General features: G+C 41.6%; 1 protein-coding gene across 2 annotated transcripts in view; it reads left to right on the top strand.

Annotated features, from left to right (window-relative positions):
* zranb3 (zinc finger, RAN-binding domain containing 3) overlaps positions 1 to 21,653 on the top strand; it is an 80,572-nt gene that overhangs the window by 16,528 nt on the left and 42,391 nt on the right. For both annotated transcript variants that reach the window (XM_062414428.1, XM_062414427.1), the window contains 8 exons: positions 2,627 to 2,712; positions 4,781 to 4,952; positions 7,886 to 8,020; positions 11,933 to 12,052; positions 15,777 to 15,896; positions 16,344 to 16,523; positions 16,931 to 17,104; positions 19,361 to 19,832. In XM_062414428.1, the coding sequence (XP_062270412.1) occupies positions 2,627 to 2,712; positions 4,781 to 4,952; positions 7,886 to 8,020; positions 11,933 to 12,052; positions 15,777 to 15,896; positions 16,344 to 16,523; positions 16,931 to 17,104; positions 19,361 to 19,832 (1,459 nt within the window). The remainder of the gene's footprint in view (positions 1 to 2,626; positions 2,713 to 4,780; positions 4,953 to 7,885; positions 8,021 to 11,932; positions 12,053 to 15,776; positions 15,897 to 16,343; positions 16,524 to 16,930; positions 17,105 to 19,360; positions 19,833 to 21,653) is intronic.

Below are 21,653 nucleotides of genomic sequence, written 5' to 3'. Positions count from 1 at the left end.
GACGGTAGCCTGGCAAATGTTGCTAAATCCTAATTGGTGCACAGGAGTACATGACATCACCTTTTTCCTAATCTAGCCACACATACTCCACACCACAGAGAAAGCTCAGTAGTTTCTTAACACAGCTGGGTACTGTAGTTGTTAGCAGATGTTACTCAAATTGGAAGAAACATTTGAAAGGGACTATTTTCAGCTGCGGATTAATACACATTTGAGGCTTTATTGAGTGTTTAGCAGCAGGACTGTGTGTGCGCAAAATTAACTACTGTGTGTGTAAGCAGGTGGTACTAATGAAGCAACATGTCACCCAGTACAACAATGTGGCTCACTGATGTGTTTTTAATGTGCTTTTTGGACAATAATGAAGCTGTACAGCACAGAAGATACTTTTTAGTAGTAGGATCAATCCATTGTTACTTTTGGTCTTTTTTTAATGAATTTACCGACGATGTCTTGTTTTATTCTTCAAAACACCTTTATAAGAAATCCTTTTTATGTTTTAAAGCTTTAAAAAAATACATTTTGAAAAGAAATGTATTTAAATGAAACTGGTAGCGAATGTAGAGCAGCTTAAAATGATGCGATGTGGCAAAATGGGAGGAAAAAAAACCTGTGTTGGTTAACAGCTGATATAACTTAATGAACTAGTTATCCAGGAGTCTCATCACGCTTTTTTTTTTTTTTTTTTTTTAATGTTGACTGTGTCGAGGTATTTTTGTGAGGAAGGACTCTGATCTCGCTGTCATCTAACTGCCACGTCGCTGTGAGGAAAACTTAATTATTACCTAGACCCCATCATGATAATTAACTGATGAAATGCAGGCAGCTAATTAATTCCAAAATGAAGCGAAGTTAGTACTTGCAAGAAATCTCGAGAAGGTGTGTCATCGAGAAAGTGTGTGTGTGTGTGTGTGCGCGTGTGTGTGTTATGCGCTGTGATACATGCCACCCTGTCTCCGCCGTCGCCCTGACTGCGGCTGCGGTGGCGAGGTTAGTTTTTAGATATCATCTCTCTCCCTCTCTCTGCCACTAGAATCTGAAAAGTGAATGTAACATTTTATCATCCGCAGCATAAACCTGATAAGCCCTGTCCCTGCCTCTGTGCCAGTCTCCTCACTACCATCATTACTCACTGTGGCTCTGACATCGAGTTAGCACACAGCTCAGGGCATGCTGCACCGTTCATGATGTGCCCTCATTCCACCCACCTATTATATCAACAGTGTGAGGGGGGGAGCGGAGGGGGGGGGGGGGGGTCGCAAAGCTCCTGTTGAACAAGCACTGACTTCAGAATAGCGCTCTCAGTGTTGCTGCTTATTCAGATCGCCTTGCTGATGATTACCTGTCATTACTTCAGAAATTGCTGCAAATACTGAAAATTGGCAGGGGATGCGCTGCTGTGTACACACAAGCATGTTCGCTCACACACACACACACACACACACACAGACACACACACACGACAGGAGCTCGGTTGCAACCATCGATGTGTACGCACTCTTTACCTACTTGCTGTATGAAAAGGCTCTTTTCAATATGTCATGCATCCATTGAAGGCAGAAAGCAGCAGCCTGTAATTTATCAGTATTTTCACATCAAGTGATGCAAAGATCTTTTGATGACTCGTAATTTCCACGCCAGCAGTTATTTAATAAGACTCGATGCTCTTTATTTGTATTTGATTCAGTTTTCGTATCGTTTTTTTTTCTCCTCGGCCCAGTCGAACTATACAGCGGTTTGACCTGGTTAATTGCAGTTGACACATATTACCACACAGTTGCACAACACAGGACTGGTAAACTAGGCGAAGGACAACAGGACCTTGAATACATTGCACACAAGATGCAGCGCTTGACAGCAGACTAATCGTGAGCCCAGGCAAGGTCTGTGTTTAAAAACCAGAAACAGCTTCTTTGCTCCTGTGAGTTATAGCATGTGTTCAGCTTCCAGAAACTATATATGGTAGAGAAGTTGAGCCAACTCAAATAATGTGTAGTATAGTATCTGTTGTGCACTGCTGAGGTTGTGGTTGAGGAAATTGTTCTTGTTTACACAAGATATATTACAAAATAAAAAAGGAGTAGTGTAACTTTTGGGGAAATAAGCTTGCTGTCTTACTGAGATGGTTAATGGCTGTTGTTAGCTTAGCTTAGCACAAAGACGACAGAATAAGCCACAAAAACTATGTAGATAATGTACAAGATAAAACATCAGACAGATGAAACCAACATAAACAACACGTGAGTAAAATCTTAAAATTGAGAATAAAATGAAATAATAAATCTAGTAATAATAGACTACTTAAAAGTAAAGCTAAAGGGGAGCATTTTAAGTTAAAATTTTAAAGACGTTGACAGTGTTGGAGCACATCTAACATGAACAGGTAAGATGCTTCAGCGGCTGGGAGCATAAAAGCTAAAAGCATCTTCCAGATGACCTGAGGGGTCTATCTGGTTCCTACCTGACAAGCATGTCAGTGAGACAACACGCACAGATTTTCCCGAATTGCTGTCTCTCTCCCTTAGACACACACGCACACGCACTCGCACACACACTCTCACACTTTTCTGTGTGGTTTAGTACGCAGCTGCTGTTAATGTCTGTTTCCTGTCTGTGTATTTCACAGCTTTTCATGCAGATTGATGCCCTTTACCCCAAGAGATTTGGAACCTGGACTGACTTCGCCAAGAAATACTGCAACGCCCAGTACAGGTGATACTTCAACACACACACACACACACACACACACACACACACACACACACACACACACACACACAATCTGCCGTACATCTCATTCAAGCCCAACTTTGCCCAAAGGCAAAAAAGCAGCACCTTCTAGACCTCTGAAGTATTCCTGTGTCTTGTCCAGAACCTTAGTATGAAACCAACAGTACGTGATGCATACTGTTTATGGGGAAATATTACAGTATTCAAACACTGGACACTATCCCAACCAAAATGTCCTACAATGCATTATAGTGCTGAGAACATAACAGCAAATGGGGAACAGAGACTAATGCAGCTCTATTAATAATACTTTAATTTAAGTAAGGTTCCACTTTGATAGGCGTAATATATTTTTAAAATTAGTTCAGACTCTATGATTGGTGCAGGTTGCCGTGGTTACGCACCTCCAACCAGCAAAGAGGCTCTCAGGAAGTGATGTGACAAAAACAGCTCAGTGTGTCCAACCAGATACATACTGTTTATTCACACAAAAGTATGTTGAACAATAGTACACATAGTGAGTATGTAGCGCATACTATGCAATTTTGAACGCAGCGTTACTTTTAGCCAGGTCAATGATCTTCCACAGCTTTTGTGAGGTTGCCAGGCAACTAGCAGATACTCCAGAAAGTCACTGCTCTCCTACAGGAAAGAGTGGCACATGTAAAACCACAACTTGTAGTTTGTATGACTCATAATGTGTTAATGAGAGAGCTTTAAAGGTGCAAATAAGCTGATTTTTTAAAATAACTTTTGCACAGAGTCAGCTGGTCCTCCTGTTTCTAATTGTTATGCTAAGCTAAGATAATTGTCTCTAGGCTATAGCTTCTTTTTTAGCATACAGAAATCAGAGTGGTCTCAATCTTCTCATCTAACTCTCAAGAAAGCAAATAAATATATTTCTCAAATTGCCAAACTATTTCTTTTAAGTGTATTATCTTCTGTTGGTCCGTTTTTATTTATATACTCCGAATTTGAAGCAAAGCGGACCGGCAGAGTGTCGGATCGATCTCACCTTACCGCATTTAATTTTCACTCCTTTTTTCATGTGTCTGCTGGGATAAGGTGGGCAGTACCTGACTCTGCTGCTGCTGAGTCGAGTTAGTTTGTTGTCAGAGCCAGAGCGCTACTGAAGCCAAGTGTTAAATGCCAACTGGCTGCCAGTTGCCGGCGACGATCAGTTACATGTGTGAACAAACACATCAAATGCATTGTTTTGGACGTCCATCAAAGTCGGCAGCACGGTCGGGGATGGGCCCGTCGCCATTAATGATAACACTTTGTATATAATAGCACTTAGTGTGGCATGGGAGTACTATTCTGAGCCACACACACACACACACACACACATTCACACAAATGTATCAACACAAAGAGGGGCACGCGGTTGGGTCACATGAGCAAAATCTTTCCATCCTGTTCCCTTCATAGTGCTGCTGCCATTTCCCACAGTACATTCACTTTTTTGGTTCAAATAACCGCATGAGGCAGAAATTTCAGGAGGAGTGAATCCGTTTCCCTTCAATCAGCAACTACAAGTTTAAATACCGAAGTGTGAAACAGCAAATTTTGGCAGCGCCTTGTTAAGTTTGTCGACACTTCCAGCCAATATGGCAGATAACCAGCCTTTGTGTGGAGGGGCCAGTTCTATTCTAAAAAACCCACTTTGGCGGATAAATTGTGAAAGTTGCCGGCGAGTTTTGGGATGAACCCGCTGCTGTGGCCATTAGACAAAATACTTTCCTGCTCAGCAGTGTGCCCTTAAGCAAAAAACCAATCCCACCCCCCACCCCCCTCCGTCTGCTCCAGCAGAGCTGCTCAGCGGTAAACGATGGAAGACTGTTGTAGAGTCGGGCAGCTCTCAGGTGGGAATGCTTAAATGTGTTTAACTACTCCTTCAGGGCATCGCTGTAAATAAGTATGTTTTCTTAGGAGGTTGCTCTCGGTTAGAAATGTGTGCGTTTAAAAAAAGAAATGCATCAGCAGCTGGAGATTCTGCCTCTCTCTCTCCCTCACTCTCTCTCTTTCCCTCTCTCTATCTCTCTCTCAGGTACTTCGGGCGCCGCAGGCAGTGGGACTGTCGCGGGGCGTCCAACTTGGAGGAGCTGCACCAGCGGCTGAGCCAGACCATGATCCGTCGTCTTAAGGCCGAGGTTCTCACTCAGCTGCCCCCCAAAGTGCGCCAGCGTATCCCATTCGACCTGCCCAAGGAGGCCGCCAAGGTAGATTCTTGTGAGATAGCCAGAGACTCATTTCTCTCAGCGCTTTGCTCGTTATAAACAAGAACAACAACTATACGTTTCCGCAAGTCCATAACCATTATGGATCCGAATATCCGCTCCAGTGTCACATTTTGATTAATGTGAAGTCATAGATTCACGCTGTTTGCTCAAATTAAATTCTGTTATCTCTAGTAGGAACATTTCTCAACTCACTAGGAGTGATTGATCAAAATAAAAACATCTCCTGCTCATTATTGTTTGTAAAAGCCAAATTTGACCTTTTCCAGCTTCTCAAATGAGAGAATTTGATGTATCATTTTAAATTGAATATCTTTATGTTTTCCTTTAACCTAAGCTGAGATGCATTGAATACTCTGTGCATGCATGCATGTGCGTGTGCTTGTACGTGTGTGTGTGTGTGTTCCCTCTCCATCTCGCTGTAGAGTAAATGTCATGTTTCGTGGGTAGGTGTTTGCATCTCTTTTAGCCTCCCCAAAGTTATGGTTGCAGTTTCTGCCTCCCACGCCGCGCTGGATGCGTGTGAATGCACACGTGAATGCTAATGCTAATGCTGCTTTGACCCGGGCCTGTGCGCCTGTCAGAGCATCTCCTCTACACTCTGCGCTGAGGTCACGGATGTCAAGGCTTCAAGGGGGATAGTTTCCCCACGGGGAGCAAACCGGCACCAACAACAATCCACACTCAGAATCATCCACTAAAAAGGCCTTTGTTATATTTTGAATCATATCAGCAGCAGCAGAGGGAGTGGAAAAACACCGGAGGAGCTCTTTCAGTGCTAATTATGCATCCAGTCGCCATCCTAGGAATGACACAACAATAAGGAAGTTGCTCTGAAAAATGATGACGTGGAGGTTTTCTATCCCCCATCTCCCTGAATGCTAAGGGACGCTTTAATTAGGGGGTAAAAATGGTCAATGTTTCTACATAGTGGCACCAATTAGGCCACCATACATACATGTAGGGAGTGTTGGAAAAGTTCACATCATGTCTTATAGTTGTTCACATATCTAAAGTTGGCTGAAACAGCAGCTTCAAGTGTAATAACCTCAGAGATCATTTGTCTTGGTGGAAACAAGAAGCGAGACTGGCTGCAGCTGTTCAGCTTTACAGTTTATGGGGATTTTTTATGTTCATGAGATGAATCTGCATTCAGGTATTTGTCTGCTGAAGATAACACACACATTTCATCTTTGCAGTTAAATGGGTAGGTTTTAGATTGAGGGGGGAAAGCGGCGGTCGCCACAAGCACTTACAAAAAATTTAACAAAAAACATAAAGACATTATTTTCCTCCCCCTAAACAAACTGTCTTTTGAAGCAGGAGTTACCTGTACCGCTCTGTTTCTCTAACTGATGATGTGTCCTGTGGAGCAGGACCACTCACCGGTTTCGGTCGCCTATCTCATTTTACTCCCTAATGACAGCTTTTATCTTCCTCTGCCAGACACTTTTTATGCCCCTCCTGCCCTTTACGTTTTTCAGCCCTGGCCTTTTGTCAGTGTTAGTGTAGTGAATATCATCGAGGATGGAGTGTTTAGCCATTCAGTTTGGGTTTTTTTTTCCTGAAGTTTGAATGTAACATTTTTAATTAGGAAAAAAAAAAAAAAAAAAACACACATTGAGAGAAAGTGGAAAAGTGTGTTTATGCAGGTGCTGCTGAGAGAAACATCTGAGAAGAAACATAAAGGAAACGCTCCTGCGATACTATTTATTCACTCAACTGTCCTTGACGTCGACTAGGTTTGAATCCGCTGAAATGCTAATTATTTCACTAACTGGTGCAAAAGCTTTTCATGTTTCACCAAAAAAATCTCTCCGTTGTCCTGAAAAAAAAAACGCCGCCGTGAAACTTGCCCTCCCGTTCTCTGTGTGTTTGTGTGTGTGTGTGTGCATTAATAAGGCTCCTCTTCCTATTTCTCACCCTTTTTCTTTCCCTTCTGCAACCTCCCCCCCACCTTTTCCACACACACACACACCATTATGTCTATGTATGTGCTTAATCACGCGTGGCCCACCTCTCCTCGGAGCTTACCATATGGTTCACAGTTTAGCTTCGTTTGATATGCGGCGCTTTAAGGAAGCGTTCCTGTTGAATTTTTTACATATTCCGTGGCATTGCACGATTCAGCTGAGAGTTGCTAACAATAGGCGCAAAATAACCTCTAATGACAAAGTGGTTCAAAGTTAGACTATTTTTAAAAAGTCAACGGGGTTCGACACTCAGACTTATTGGCGCAGTGGCGTTATTCCATGAAAATTGCAGTTATTGGATACAGCATGCTGCTTTAGTTGTCACTTTTCTTTAGAAGATGTATGAAAAAAGTGACAAATGTGGGACGCCTGCTGCTAATTGACTAAGTTTCATGTGAGTCTTGTTTTTATGATAAACAGGGCTAACCTACATGTCCGCAAAACAATTGCACACCCCCTCTGTGTGTCTTGTTTATGAGCGGGGGGGGGGGTAGCATATGCTGCTCTTCACCGGCAGCCTCTCCCACTGCGATCCTCTCCGCTTCTCTTCTTCCCGCCTTAAATACTTCTCGCCAATCACCTTGAGAGCACGCGAGGCATCTTTGATTTATTGTACCGGCCCGGCTGCTTCTCCATCTTCGACCCCGGCTTGTCACAAGCTGGCTATAATTGGGAGACGCTCATGACCCACCTAACACAGCAGCCCAGTCGGAGGGGGTGGCATCCTTGGGAATTCTCCATCTCTCGCGCTCTCTCTTTTTTTTTCTTTTCTCCCTCTTTCTTTCTCTTCCAGGGAAAGTAGGACACCCAGCAGCACCATTAATTGTTTTGCCCTTTATATCTCAAAAACAGTCAGAACAAGGGAGAGAGAGAGAGAGAGAGAGAAGGGTGGCTGAAGAAATAACGCAGTCTTGCTGTCTTTGTGCTCTCCTTGCTTTGCAGGATGCCTCAGCCAGCTTCGCCAAGTGGGAGAGACTGATGAAGGGAAGGGGGTCGGAGGTCGCCACCATGGACAACTCCTTCACTGAGGTCATGAGCCTGGTCACACAAATGTACAAGCAAACAGCTATTGCCAAGGTAATGGTGTAACTGGTAGTGGTGGAGTATGTCTTGTTTTACACCAGTCTACGTCATTATTCTGTACTGTATACCTTTGAAGGGTAAGCCTAGTGATACTTTCTATTTTTTTTCTTATCAACCAAGAAAAGACCAAAACTAACAGTGAACAAAGGCTACTAACATCTATTGGTCGTGAATCCAAAGACTGATATATGATATTTTCTGTGGCATAAAGCTCCTTTGTTGTCCAAAACACATTCCTTCCTTCCATTCCCATGCCATTACCATAAACATGGGCACTGTAGTTTATTTTAAATAAATCCAACATCCTGCATACACCATCCTGTTGCCATTAATACCCTCTAGAGCACCAAATCTATATTAATCCGCAGCTGAAAATAGTCCCCAACAGATGCTCTGTTTTGTCTTGTTGGCAAAAAACTACAGTGCCCATCTGTTTTAGGAAATTTGCCTTGTGTTTTTTACAAAAAGAAAAAAATATATATACATACACTTTCACAAAGAAAGAAGACATAAAATGGAACATCACTAGATTTATCCTTAAGATAACAGTAGTTTAATATCTAGATACTGCGTGATATTTCAAAAGCATTTGTACTCGATGCACTGGGTGCACTCAGTCAACCTCCAGCATTAGCTGAGCTCTGCTTTCAGCGCCGGCCCTGCTCTCAGTTGTGTCACTCAGACAGGCAGGAAAAATGTTAACATTTCAGCAGCTTATAAAAAGCAGCCTTGGTTCCAGTTCGGCCACTGACACATTTTACATTTATTTAAGGCTGTGGTCTGGTTCTCAAACTATGAACTGCATCAAAAGCTGAATAATTAGGATTCATGTGGGCTAAATAAACTATTAAGATTAAGCATATCAAGACAATAAGCTTTCTTGTTCTTGGGATTAAAGTCAATAATTAAAAAGAGAGCTTTAAGTCTCGCGCGTTGGCCCAGGATCACATTTCAGACAATTCCACACCTTGTGATTGACATCCATTTTCAACAATTGATGCCATGTAAAAAGAACTGCACCCTTTATGTAGCAAGGCGGAAAGATTTCAAGGTGGGTGAATGAATATGTAGCACGTCCAAACAAGAGACCCAACTTTCCAAAAGTTTATGGCGTTAAAAACATTTAAAGCAACCCCCCTTTGTAGCTTTACATAACTGACTGTGAGAAAACAGGCACCATCACATCATTAGCGCCATATGACACATGCAGTCAACAAATCAACACCGTTTTCTAGATGGATGGAAATGTGTGTGATGGTAAAGCAGCAACCTTTCCAACACCTTTGAAAAGCGACAGTTCAAAAATCAAACCACATATATCGTCCCGGTCAGTATATAGAGCTTTAATAAACAGTTAGAGAATGTAATTTTTATGTTTCTTGAAATGGTGAATTGATGGTACAGCATCATGTTCGGAGCGCTTGGCCGACCACTGAGTGAGATCTCATGGGAAAGCATTGCCATGGTAACAGAGCCTAATGGTCGCCAGTGAAAGCACTTAGACAAAGTAGGGAGTTATAACTGAGGTATTATTTAGTTGCGTCCAGCCTGGCATGATTACACCTTATCTCAAAGTTACACACCGCACTAAAATAGCATCTCTGTGATGTTGTTGCTATGGAAACTCAGTCGGCTCTCAGTTTGAAGTGACTTTTTCTCTTCTTTTTTTTTAATGAGAGAGAAATAAGCTATGTGGGAAGGTGGCTGGATGCATACAGTATGAAGAAGGTTGGGGTCAGAGCAACCGGTGTCGACAATTTAACAAGCGTTCATATCTCTTGTTCCTCAGTGGAAACATTTGTAATACAGTAATACAGTTTTCAACCTCTGAGCAGTTTACAGCCTCACTAATCTTGATGTCATGAGAACGGGCAGCTCCTCAATCTCTTATATTTGTAGTTGAGTAAGCATTTCCACCTAATATAGTATCCCTATCCAGTCATCTGCCATGTTCGAGGGCTGGCATTCCTCTCAATTAGCCCGACGCCCTCAGCCATGAGGAGCGCGGCTCGAAGGTTAACGAAGACCGGAGATAACCACCGAATGCAATCATCGACACGCTACCCGCTCAGCCTGCCTCGGAGCTTGGATCTTTTTTTGCGCTTGGCGTTGTTTGCTGATTGGATTTCTGCTCAGTTTAGCCTAACACTGGACCTCCTTTCATTACAAAGCCCCCCCACACCCGCCCACTCACCCGCCTCAAAGCTGAAACCTCCGCCCCAGCTCAGTCTCATTTCCTCTATTGGTTTTTAGAGTCAGACACAGTTTCTGTACTTCAGAAAAAAAAACAAAAAAAATGCATCCTTTCTTCTTTTTTGGATCATCAGGAGGGGTGGAATGGTGTGATAGATTCACACATCTATGTCACACTGACGAGTATCACGGCACCTGCCTGCCTGCCAGTCGGCCTGGCGACGGAGCTGCCAAATGCCTTTGGGGTATTTTTATTGCTTTACCCGCCAAGCATCTGCTCCCAATTACCCAGAGAGGACAGCTCTGATGCTGGACTTTAAAGCAAGCTAACGGGCCGCTTCAGACAGCCGAGAAGTTTGTGCACTAATTAAACTCAGCGGAAGGAAGCCGGCGAAGCCAAGCCGTCAGTAATGAGGACCCCCCAGATCAGAATAGGGTCAGCAGGCCTGGCGAAGAGATTCATTATCAGGCACATCAGCTAATTATCAGCAAGGCAAAGCAGAGGTTCTCCCACCAGAGCAGGTGTGATGGCTGCAGAGGTTGTCAGGTTGCAGGAGGTGTGCAGATTATAGGGGTGGGTTTCACACCATGGAGAAAGGCATGTCTCCAAAAGAGTCTAGTAAGGGCTCTGTTTGACTCAAATCAAACCTCAGTATTTCTCACTAGTTGGTACTATTCTGGGATGCTTTTTTGGCCCGGGGCTCAGAAATGAGCCGAGCCTGGATGCTCAATGACACGCTCGTACAGCACATCCACTTCAGCTTTGCAGAAGGTAGCGGCAAAGGGCCACAGTCATCACAGTGTGATCGCTGGGCAGCAGTGCACGGTGAAATGATAGATACGGATACCTGCAGGGTACCTGCTGCTCTCTTTTTTAGATTGTTAGCTTCACACTGTCAATCAAGGTCGCGGGCTTCAGCAGAAACAAGCAAGATGCTGTTAAATATGGACTTTGATGTTTTTTTAAAAGTATTGCTACCACTTGACTTCATACATAAAATAACACTAACAGGTAAAAAAATTTAAAAAAAAGTTAAAAAATGCCAAACTTGAATAAAAACAGTGTAACATAAAAATAAACTGAGCAAATACCCGAAGAATGAAATAGTTGAGAAACTGAACTTTTACTTCCCGCAGTAATTTTGGTCTGCAGCTGTCACTTTGACAAGTAACCAGTCTGATATTCTTCTTGAAAAATTCTGAAAATGTGGTGACTATATTTAAATCTGACTGCATCAGCCCAGTCAAGTTCATATCCTGCTAGGATGTTAAGAAAGTCTGAAAAACCATTAAAACTATTTTGATGAAATTTTAAAATACCCCTTGTTGGTAAATTCTGAGATTTATCAGATTGGTCGGGGATCAAAAGGCGATTTTCTTGTATCTGCTGTCATTCAGCACTGAAATCCAAGAGGAAACAGCACACACCAATCATATCTCCAAGTTGTGAGTTATTGATTTGCTCTCACTATCTGCAAGCTGACAAATGCGCCCCCAGTCGCTCTGTGTGCTCTCTCCTTTTAAAATCCGGATTCTTGACATTCAATAGGGAATCGATCACACAGAAAGGATGCCAGGGTGATTAATTGACTTCTTCACTGATCTAGCCGATTCCTCTGTGTGTGGTCGACCAGTGATGTGATGGATTCAGTAGCTCTCTTTCATCTGTGTCTATTTCTGTATCTGTGTGTGTGTGTGTATGTGTGTGGCCAGGCGGGAGCTGTGAAGGACTACATTAAGATGATGCTGGAGGCAGAGCAGCTGAAGTTCCTCGTGTTCGCCCACCACCTCACCATGCTGCAGGCCTGCACCGAGGCCGTCATCGAGGCCAAGGTAACCTCAGGCGGTTCGTGGGCGAGTGGATCCCCTTAAAACGTGTTAAAGGTTTAGTAAGTGGATGCTGTAGTAGCACGTGAAATACAGAAGCGATGGTATGACGTGTTTGGTAATGATTTTAAATAGAATAAAGAATGCTTGATGGGCAAAGATGGGCCTCCTCTCTCCCAAACTCTGATGAGAGTGTGGGGGAGAGGAGGCCTTTCAGAGGGAGCTGGAGTCAGTGGTTAGATTCTAAATGTGTTCCAGCAGATTTTATCAGCATTTGGCAGAAATACAGATACAACACTCAGTTAATCAGTGCAGAAAAACAGCAAAGATGAAAGATTCAAAAATATACCAGTGCATGCAGTGTGGTTTGACATGCTGGATGCCCTTTCCAGTTACTGACTAGCTTGTGTCAGCTCCAGCGGTGCCCTGCACGTAGAGGAAACCTGAAGAAGAATTACATTTTTATTATCAGTTTCTGTCTAAATATCTGGAACATCTTAATTTGTAAAATACAGTGGAAACACAACCTAGCACCAAAGCCTCACAACCCTGACACAATTCACAATGCTATCTAGCTAGTTAGATAGCTAGTTAACTGTCTTTTTAGCTATTTAATTAGCTTTTTAGCTATGTAATTATGTAACTAACTTGCTATTTAGCTTGTTATTTATGTAGCTACGTAACTAGCTTGCTATTTAGCTTGTTGTCTATGTAGCTACGTAACTAGCTTGCTATTTAGCTTGTTATTAATATAGCAAAGCAACTAGCTATATAGTATTTTAGGTACCTAGTTTTCTATCTGTCAGAAATACCACACCATTACCAATCTGTAAAAAATAAAAAATATTTTCAATTATTTATAATATAAGATATCTGGAGTCCAGCGCTCCTGAAAACATTTAAATCTTTAGAATAAAAAAAAAATCTTTAAACTTATGTTTTAATGTGTCCATTTACTAAAAGGTTTTGGTATTGTACTAGCTATTTAATATGTATTAAATGCCAGTTTAACATATAACTTTACCATCATTTTTCTCTCTCATTCATAATGCCAGCGGTTTTGTTTGCAATGATGATAATGATGGTGGTTAAAAAGTACTAGTTTTGTTATTCTAATGATATCAATCACTTAGCAGTAAGAATGAACACTGTTATTATATGGGGTTATATTTTATTCTGGCATAAATGTTCATTTCCATTTAAGATTTTATAGATTTTTTTCCATCTGCTGAGATCCAAATTGACCATTAATGGTAACTTACAAGGACTAAATGTGTTCAATGTATTCATATTTCACTTCTCCTTGCTGGTTAACCAGAGGTAATTGGCCCCATACTTAAGTTTCATTACTTCATCCATAGCCCTGCTGTGTCTATAAGTCAAATTTCTGCCATATCTGTGATTAACTTTAGCGTGGGCTACACAGCAGGCGTTTGAAGTCATTCATTATTTGTCTCTTCCACTAATATGCAAATTCAGATGTAGAGAGTCATTCAGGTACAATAATTAACTAATAATGTTTTAAAACACACTTTAACAAGATGTCTATTAACCAGCATCAATTAATTGAGAGTTAAAGGTCTGTATGTATAAATCATCATCTGAATGTTCTTTTTTTCTTCATGCTTGAAGAAAAGTCTAGTTTCCGTCACTCAGAAAGTAAACTTTACTTCCACAACTCATCTCCCTAGGCTTATTTCACAAGTCATCACAAGCAAACAATATCTCTTAGCTCGGCGCCGGCAACCTGCGAAAGAGTTCAAGTGCTCGTGTCTGCGTGTGTCTGCGTGTGTGTGCGTGTTTGCGTGTGTCACAGGGGTCGAGGAGGTGCGAGCTGAATGTAATGCTGCGGTACGACGTGTGATGACACATTGCTTCGCGCGTTCGCACTCACCAATTAACAGAGATGGGCTTAAAAAAGCAACAGCAGGCGGCGCGTTGTGATGAGAGGCTCGTCGAGCGGCTGCGCTTCCGTCACATGACGTTACTGCTGCCTGTATGCTTCACGCCCCCTCCCGTTTCTCACCTGGTGTCGAACCGACCTAATCACGACTGGAGGGTTTGTTTAATAAAGTTGTCCGTGTTTCAAACTATTAGAAGAAAAACATGTTGAAACAGGCCTTGAGATGTTTAAACCTGGTGGATGCTTAGTCCTCTACCAACGCACATTTGTTTCACCTTTACGATTCTAGGAAAAGTCAAACAGGCCTCTATGTGCTTTCTCAGCAAGGCTCTCCTTCATATTCATGCAGCTACGGTTCCATTTACACGTGGGAGCTGCACAGTAGGAACACGCTCCGACCGTCGGCCACCGAGCAGCTCTGCGGGACCGACGGACTCGAATCGAAAGAGTGCTGTCGCCACAGTGCATTAGCGGCTCGCTGAATGTCAAGTTCAAGTTCAGGTTTAATGAACAGGCGGCCGCCGGTCTCTTTGTTTGGTGTTAGAAAATATAGTGTTATTGCTAGTGCTCCCTTTTTTTTTTTAAATATATTTTATTTATTTATAATTCATCTCCCCTCCTCTGCTCATGTTTTCTATGGTGTGTTCATTCACACATCAGCCATTGTAATATCTATAGAGTATAGAATGCAGCTTAATGAAAAGCTTCCCTGCATTTAATGGGCCAGCAGCAGCTTTGTAAAGACACACAATATCATCTCGCACCAAATTGTGTGAATTCAATTGAATACACGACTATAATTACTCCATCCCCTCCAATTACTCACATGATCCGTCCACAAATGCATGTGTATTAAGGAGAGTGGTGCACTTCAGATGATGGTCATACTACATTTTACTACTAGTACACATGTGATGAATAACATGACATGTCTCTATGAAGGCTTAATTTATCAGTATATGTTGAAATTTAAGGTTAGACTATATAACTTTTTTTATCTTACAAATTAGAAGCTGACCTCAGAAATAAAGCTTCCTTTCCTCACTAACTTGCTGACTATATGACTTTTCTCTAGCCGTGCTGCTGCTATAGTATATTTAACACTGATAAACATTTCAGTGGTTTTATCGCACAGAACAAAAGAAGTAAACACTCTCATACACCTCGTAAAGTTGGTGAGTATGCCAGCATATGAGAATTGTTGCCTTTTTTATGCATCCAGCAGGCACTGACTCATTAGCATTCATATAAAGTCCTGTCTCTGTGCATCTGATTAATCTAAGTCCAATAATCACCCTCCTTTTAGCTCTTTTTTGCCCTCCACCAACTCCTGAGGCAAATATCTGTCTCTGTAGCAGCTAAACAGTACACTGTGTTCACCAGCTCCTCACTGTTTTTGTCTATCTGCCATTTGGTGTTGAGCAGGAAATGTTTATCTAAGTTTATCTTAAGCTGTTTTTACAGAACACAGCCTTCTGCTGCAGGAAAGGGTTTATTAGAGTTCAGTTTGGGATCCAGAAAATAATGAGCTAAAAGAAGTAAAAAATGTTCTGTTAAGCTGAGGGAAACTGCAGAGTTGGGTAATAATTCTCTGTGGGTTTGTCTCTACTTGTGACCCCAGTCATTTTACCCATTGTTAATATAAAAAATATTGACTAGTGCAGCTATAATATAACTGACTCAATAAAATCTTGGGAAATTAAAGTAAATCTTTATAATCCTGTAAACAAGTTACATAATCCAGCATTTCATTAAAAGATTGCTGTCTACAGTTGTTTCATCAGCTGTTTGAATATGATGGTAAATATCTCACCTCTGTTCACACAGGTTGGTTATATCCGTATCGATGGCAGCGTCCCTTCTTCAGAGAGAATGCAGCTAGTCCACAAGTTCCAGAACGACCCGGAAACCCGAGTGGCCGTCCTGAGCATCCAGGCAGCCGGTCAGGTACACGCACATGCATTTCAAATTAAGAGGATAATAAACACAAACTACAGTACTACATTTTTCTAACTGTTGTCACCACTGAAAATCTGCTGTGCTAATGCAATGCAACAAATAGAGTCAGTGGCTGCTCATTAGTAATAATGATGACTGTTGTTGCTTGTAGTGAACCATAATCAAGGTTTGTGTGAGTAGAAATAAAGGTTGAAACTCTTTAATGATTGACCCTAATCAACTCTTTGACATCAATTATTCTGAGTGACCGAATATATTCAGGTGTGTAATGTATTCTAATCAAAGGAAGTAGGTGCTTGAAGTGCTTATATGGCAATTAACGGCTCATATTCCGATATTAAAAAGGATTTCACTAAATTAAATTTCATTGGGAACGGACTGGTGTTCAATTTAAGGTGGTTGGATGAGGGTTTTTTTTTGTCGTGTCCTCCACAGGGTTTGACTTTCACCGCCGCCACCCACGTGGTGTTCGCCGAGCTCTACTGGAACCCCGGCCACGTCAAGCAGGCGGAGGATCGCGCCCACCGCATCGGGCAGACGTCCTCGGTCAACGTGCACTACCTCATCGCCAAGGGCACCTTTGACACCGTCATGTGGTCCATGCTCAACAGGAAGGTGCTGCGTGCGTCCGCTTAATTGAGTGTGATGTCGCTTATATCGCCCCTTGTTATTGATTGGCTGCTTGAGTCTGCTCTATGGCGAACACAGTCATGTTGCAGTATTTATCTGGCAACAAATCTTTAAGCTTTTATATTCTGCATGTATGCAAATAAACTCAGAAGCGCATCAGTGACACTGATTTGCATGTGAGAATAAGCTCTGGGGATTTACATTAATAATAATAGCTGTCAAGATTTGTAATTAAAACTGAATAATTCCATCTTCCAAGTATGATAGTGCTCATTTCAGAGCAGATGTGATTTGATTTTTTACCATACTGTCATGCAGTTTAAAGGCGGCGAATAAAATGAATATAATATCTTCACCTGACTGAACTCGGTGTCCCCTGTGTCATCCTCTAGGAGAATGTGACTGGTAGCACTCTGAATGGGAGGAAGGAAAACCTGAAGGCTGAAGTGGGTGATAAGGACAGGTGGGAGTTCCTCAACTTTGCCGACGCGTGGACGCCGAGCGAGATGGTGCTGCCGCTGGAGGGGAACTCGGGGAGCGCGAAAGACGACTTGTTCTTCACTCATGTGAGTCACCTGGAAGAGTTCGAAAGAAACACACTTTTTTTAATTTAGTTTGGAGATAATTAATAAAAGTGGAGGGTTTTTTTTATGTATCAACACAGAGCGTCTATTCAATATCTGAAGAAGTTTTGACACGTGAGGGCAGGAAGTTCATGTTTTTAGTCGCCTATATAGACAAAGCTGCATTTAAGGACCTTGGGAAAAGAAGTGTCTTTTATAAAGTGAGGGTGTCATCACTCCAGTGGGGCTGTCTGAGTGGAGCTTAATAAAAGGAGCGAGACCAAAAACATACTTTAAAAGTAGGAGAGTGCACTCAGAGTGTAGATGCCTGACAGGTGCATCTGAGTGCAGGTATAGTCTCAGTTTTCTTTAAAATGCATAGAATAGTGTAATGTTATTGTAACCCAGCATCCTCCAGGGTTCACTTAACTTAATAAGGTAACAATAAACAGAGCAGTAAGTTCAAACTTCTCAATTTAAACATTGTTATTCATTTAGAACACTTTGTTTTAACACGCCAACAGCTCCCTTACAGTCAATATGAGAGCAAATCTAACAAAAATGGGTATTTATTTACCTCATATCACGCCTAACTTTAGTAGATAATAACATATAAGGTATTGAATTAATCTGCAGATGCTCCACTTTAAGATGAGATCAAACCTTTTCATGGATTTCAGTTTTGGAGCCACAGCAAAGGTCATAATGTGGCCTGTGACAGACTTGTTTTTTTAGTTTAGCTGATTACAGAAAATGCCTTTTACAGCAGTTGTTGGTCATTTGCAACTGTTACCGGCTAATTAAGAGGAGTCATTGCAACCAGGCCTGAACATACTGTTGTTAATGTTCTTAAAAAACTATTAGGCTGCTGGGTCCAGTCATATGCAATATTATCCGAGGACAGATACACACAAACACACACACACACACACACACACACGCAACCAAACCAAAGTAATTACATTTTCAAAACTAAGATCATATTTGAAGTGGAATAATAATTGTAGTAATGATTCTCATGATTTAACATCCAAACATTTCACTTTTATCTTTTTTGTAGATAGAGTAAAATATATTAATCACCAAAGAACAATAAGTAGTAATATCTTAATTAATAGAATAATGTAATAACAATAACATCTGAGAGTTCTGACATACGCCGAAGGCTCAAATGGATGCATGCAATCATCACATCAATTTATAATGTGAAGCAGAACACTTGTCGCCCCTCTCCAAACATTTAACTCATGCAATGAAGTCATGTGTCCCTCTACAGCTGACTGGATAAACTCAAGTGTCTCAGTCAGCGTTCACCTGTCTAAACATCTCCTATTCACGGTAATATAACATTTAAAACTACACAATGAGATTAGAGTAAACACTAACATCTCAATACAACAAATACATGTATATTACAGATTCTGTAGAGAATACACTAACATTTTGCCACATAGACACACATCCCTTCGTATTCAGTCTTTCGTATTTCTCTGACTGTCTGCTCCATATTCAGCATCAGTGACACCAAAGCAAACCACAGTTTTGCCCTCTGTGGTTTAAATATGTTCAGAACACGAGTCGACCCCGTAAACTATGTGATAAGTATGTGATAAGTCGCACTAAACACTGAGAATGAAAATGCTGAAGAATACAATATGTTGCTGGTGAGGATTTACACAATGAACATTTTTTAATACACAAGATGCAAGCTGTTTGTAAAGCAGCATAATCCATTTTTCACTGTCATGTCGGAAAAATATAGATGTTTCTGAACTTTATGTGAAAGCGACAAGAATTGCATATTTCACTGTTTTGACAATAATTGTTATGGATATTGCCAAAAAATGATAATATATATTTGTGTCATTAAATATTTTAATGGTAGTTTGACCAGTTTTTGCTGAATTTGATGGCAGGGAGATAAAGTTTGGAAGTTTGAAATAAACATTAATTAAGCATTCATCTGGCCCATTGAAACAGCTGTGCAAAATGTATGATCCATATTGGACAACAAGTTGTATTTGTATTTTTTGGGAAAAGATGTTATTGTCATATGTTTCGAAGAACTGAACAGCTGTATTTGTGCCTCACACTGCTCTAACCACTCATTATTTGTCATCATGGAGTTTTTATTATTCTTTTGAGTGGTGCCGGGGTGCAACACTGCATCAGAAAATCTGGCTTTTGTGTTCCACTGATGCTGCTTTACAGGTGGATTGAATCCTGTCATGAATGTAATAAATCTGAATCTTTGCTTAGTTCGAGAAGGAGAAGCAGCACGACATCCGTTCCTTCTTTTCCCCGGGCGCCAGCCAGGAGGAGAAGAAGAAGAGGAAGCGGATGGAAGATGAAGAAACGTCTCCCTCCTTTTCCTTGGAGACGAGTGCCGCCTCGGTTGGCAGTGGAGCAGACTCTGAGAAGAGAGAGGAGAATAAAGAAAAGTCCTCCACGCCAGACCAGGACTTTTCCCCGCTGATGAAGAAGCTGCGGACGCCGCAGGCCGGCCTTAGCCCCAGCCCGAGCCCTAGGTCTCGAATTGGGGGTAAGCGGAAGTCGACAGCGGGGAAGAGCTCCCTTCTTTCCTCCATGGCACCACGGAAGCTATCAGAGCCCAACAACCCTCCTCCTGCTGAGATGTGGAGCTGCGGGGCCTGCACCTACTCTAACAGCAGCCTGTTGCCTTACTGCGAGGTGTGCGACTTCCCACGCTCCTCCTCTGGTATCACATCAGGTAAGATTGACACTCTCGAATTGAAACATGATAACACTTCATCAGATTTTCCCTTCACCTGCTACTTATGTGTGTTCCTCTATTTTTTTTTATTCACAAACTTCATTTTACTGATTGCAAAACAAACTGGATTCCATTAAGAAAAAGATAATATTCCATCAGCTCGGGCTCAAAATGAAGCACCTGAAGCTGAAATCCATTCACTGCTTTTTTCTTTTTTTTCCTCTTTTCCTCTTCCCGTCAATATCAATCGTAGCAGTCTGTTGACATAATACTTTTGAACAGCATTACCGATTTCACCAGATGGAGATGCGTGATAGCGAAAGATGGAGGCAGGCTTGCCAGAGTCTGAAATAGCTCTGCTCAGAGAATATTGTCTGTCTCTCTCTTTCCCTGTCTCTCTCTCTCTCTCTCTCTCTCTCTCTCTCTCTCTCTCTCTGCAGATGACAAGGACACAGTATAATTCTCACCTGTCAAGCTGCGAGAAAAAAAAAGAAAGAGAGAGAGAGAGATGGAGAGAGAACAGGCGCCTAGTATTGCTGCAAACGTCTCACACAAAGTTGGGAAAAAGTTGAGCCCGGGCTCTGGCTGATATCTCTGACAGCCTATGATTTTATCTCGCTAAAGAGGGGGGAGGGGAAGTCGTTATGACCTGGCAGGCTGCAGGTCCGTGCTCTTTAAATGTCTGAGATGCATCAGAATGGCAGGGGGAAAATATCCCACTATTCTGCAGCTGTAACATTTGAGCGACGGCGTTTTAGTGCTACTTTTACTGCCGCACGTTCTACACACTTTTTATGGATGTATTGATATTGGAGTCCTTGAAATTTAAAGTCAGACAAACACATATCTGCTCACTTGCATGAAACTTTACTCCTGGAAAAAACTGCTTCACCAAAAGGTGGCAAGGATGATTCATTAATGAAGAACACATGGCATACTGAGGCTGCTTGGTTGCTTCATACATGCTATGATTCATCACAGATTTTACTCCTTTATGAAATCACTACTTCTTCAATTTGAAGAGATATTATAAAGAAAAAAATTGGAACATACTCAGTAATTATCAGCTGCATTTTAAATGGAATCAATGTGTCAAAAATGCCAAATTATCATGACCTTTTCATAATTAAATCAAAAATTACATGTGAAGGAAGAAACATGATAAGAACAAAGAACCGGTTTTGTTTCTTATGCATCACGCTAAAAAATTGTCGCAAAAGTTGATTAATTGATGATTTGATTGAGTCAGATTCCCCTGTGCCCTAATGCGAACTACACTTCCCATCTGAGGGGTGGAAATGGCACACAGCCACAATATTGCGGTTATTTTTCATGAAAAGGAAGGTTACATACCTGAGGCTGGATAGATAGATCGACTGACTAACCATATTTTTCCAGCTATGTTGACAGGCGGTGTGTTTAGAAATGCAATAAGATATTCATTGCCGCTGTTGCACAGCACCTGAGGACATTTTACCAATTGAAGACCTTCTATATTGAAATCTTTTATTTTACTAGCAACCTTCTCTGTGCTGGAAAGCAGTCAAGGAGTTAATATAAGATGCGAAAAGTCATTTTAGACGACAATCATGACATATTGCAAACTTTTGTTAAAAAACTGGTAATTTTTCACCTGTCAGTTAAAAAAAAAAAAAAGTTGACACTACATTAACGACTCTCAGGTCTCGTTGTGTTAATATGAGATCTATATTTAGTACAAGTATAAACATTGGCAGTGCTGAAGGTGTGTTGGCAGCTCAGTCCATTGGAAGTGAGGATTGGTGCACTTACACAAGGTTCAAACAACCAGTCCTTCAT

Source organism: Scomber scombrus, chromosome 24, assembly GCF_963691925.1.
Source record: "Scomber scombrus chromosome 24, fScoSco1.1, whole genome shotgun sequence".
NCBI lineage: Eukaryota > Metazoa > Chordata > Actinopteri > Scombriformes > Scombridae > Scomber > Scomber scombrus.
This window is presented reverse-complemented; position numbering and strand designations above follow the sequence as displayed.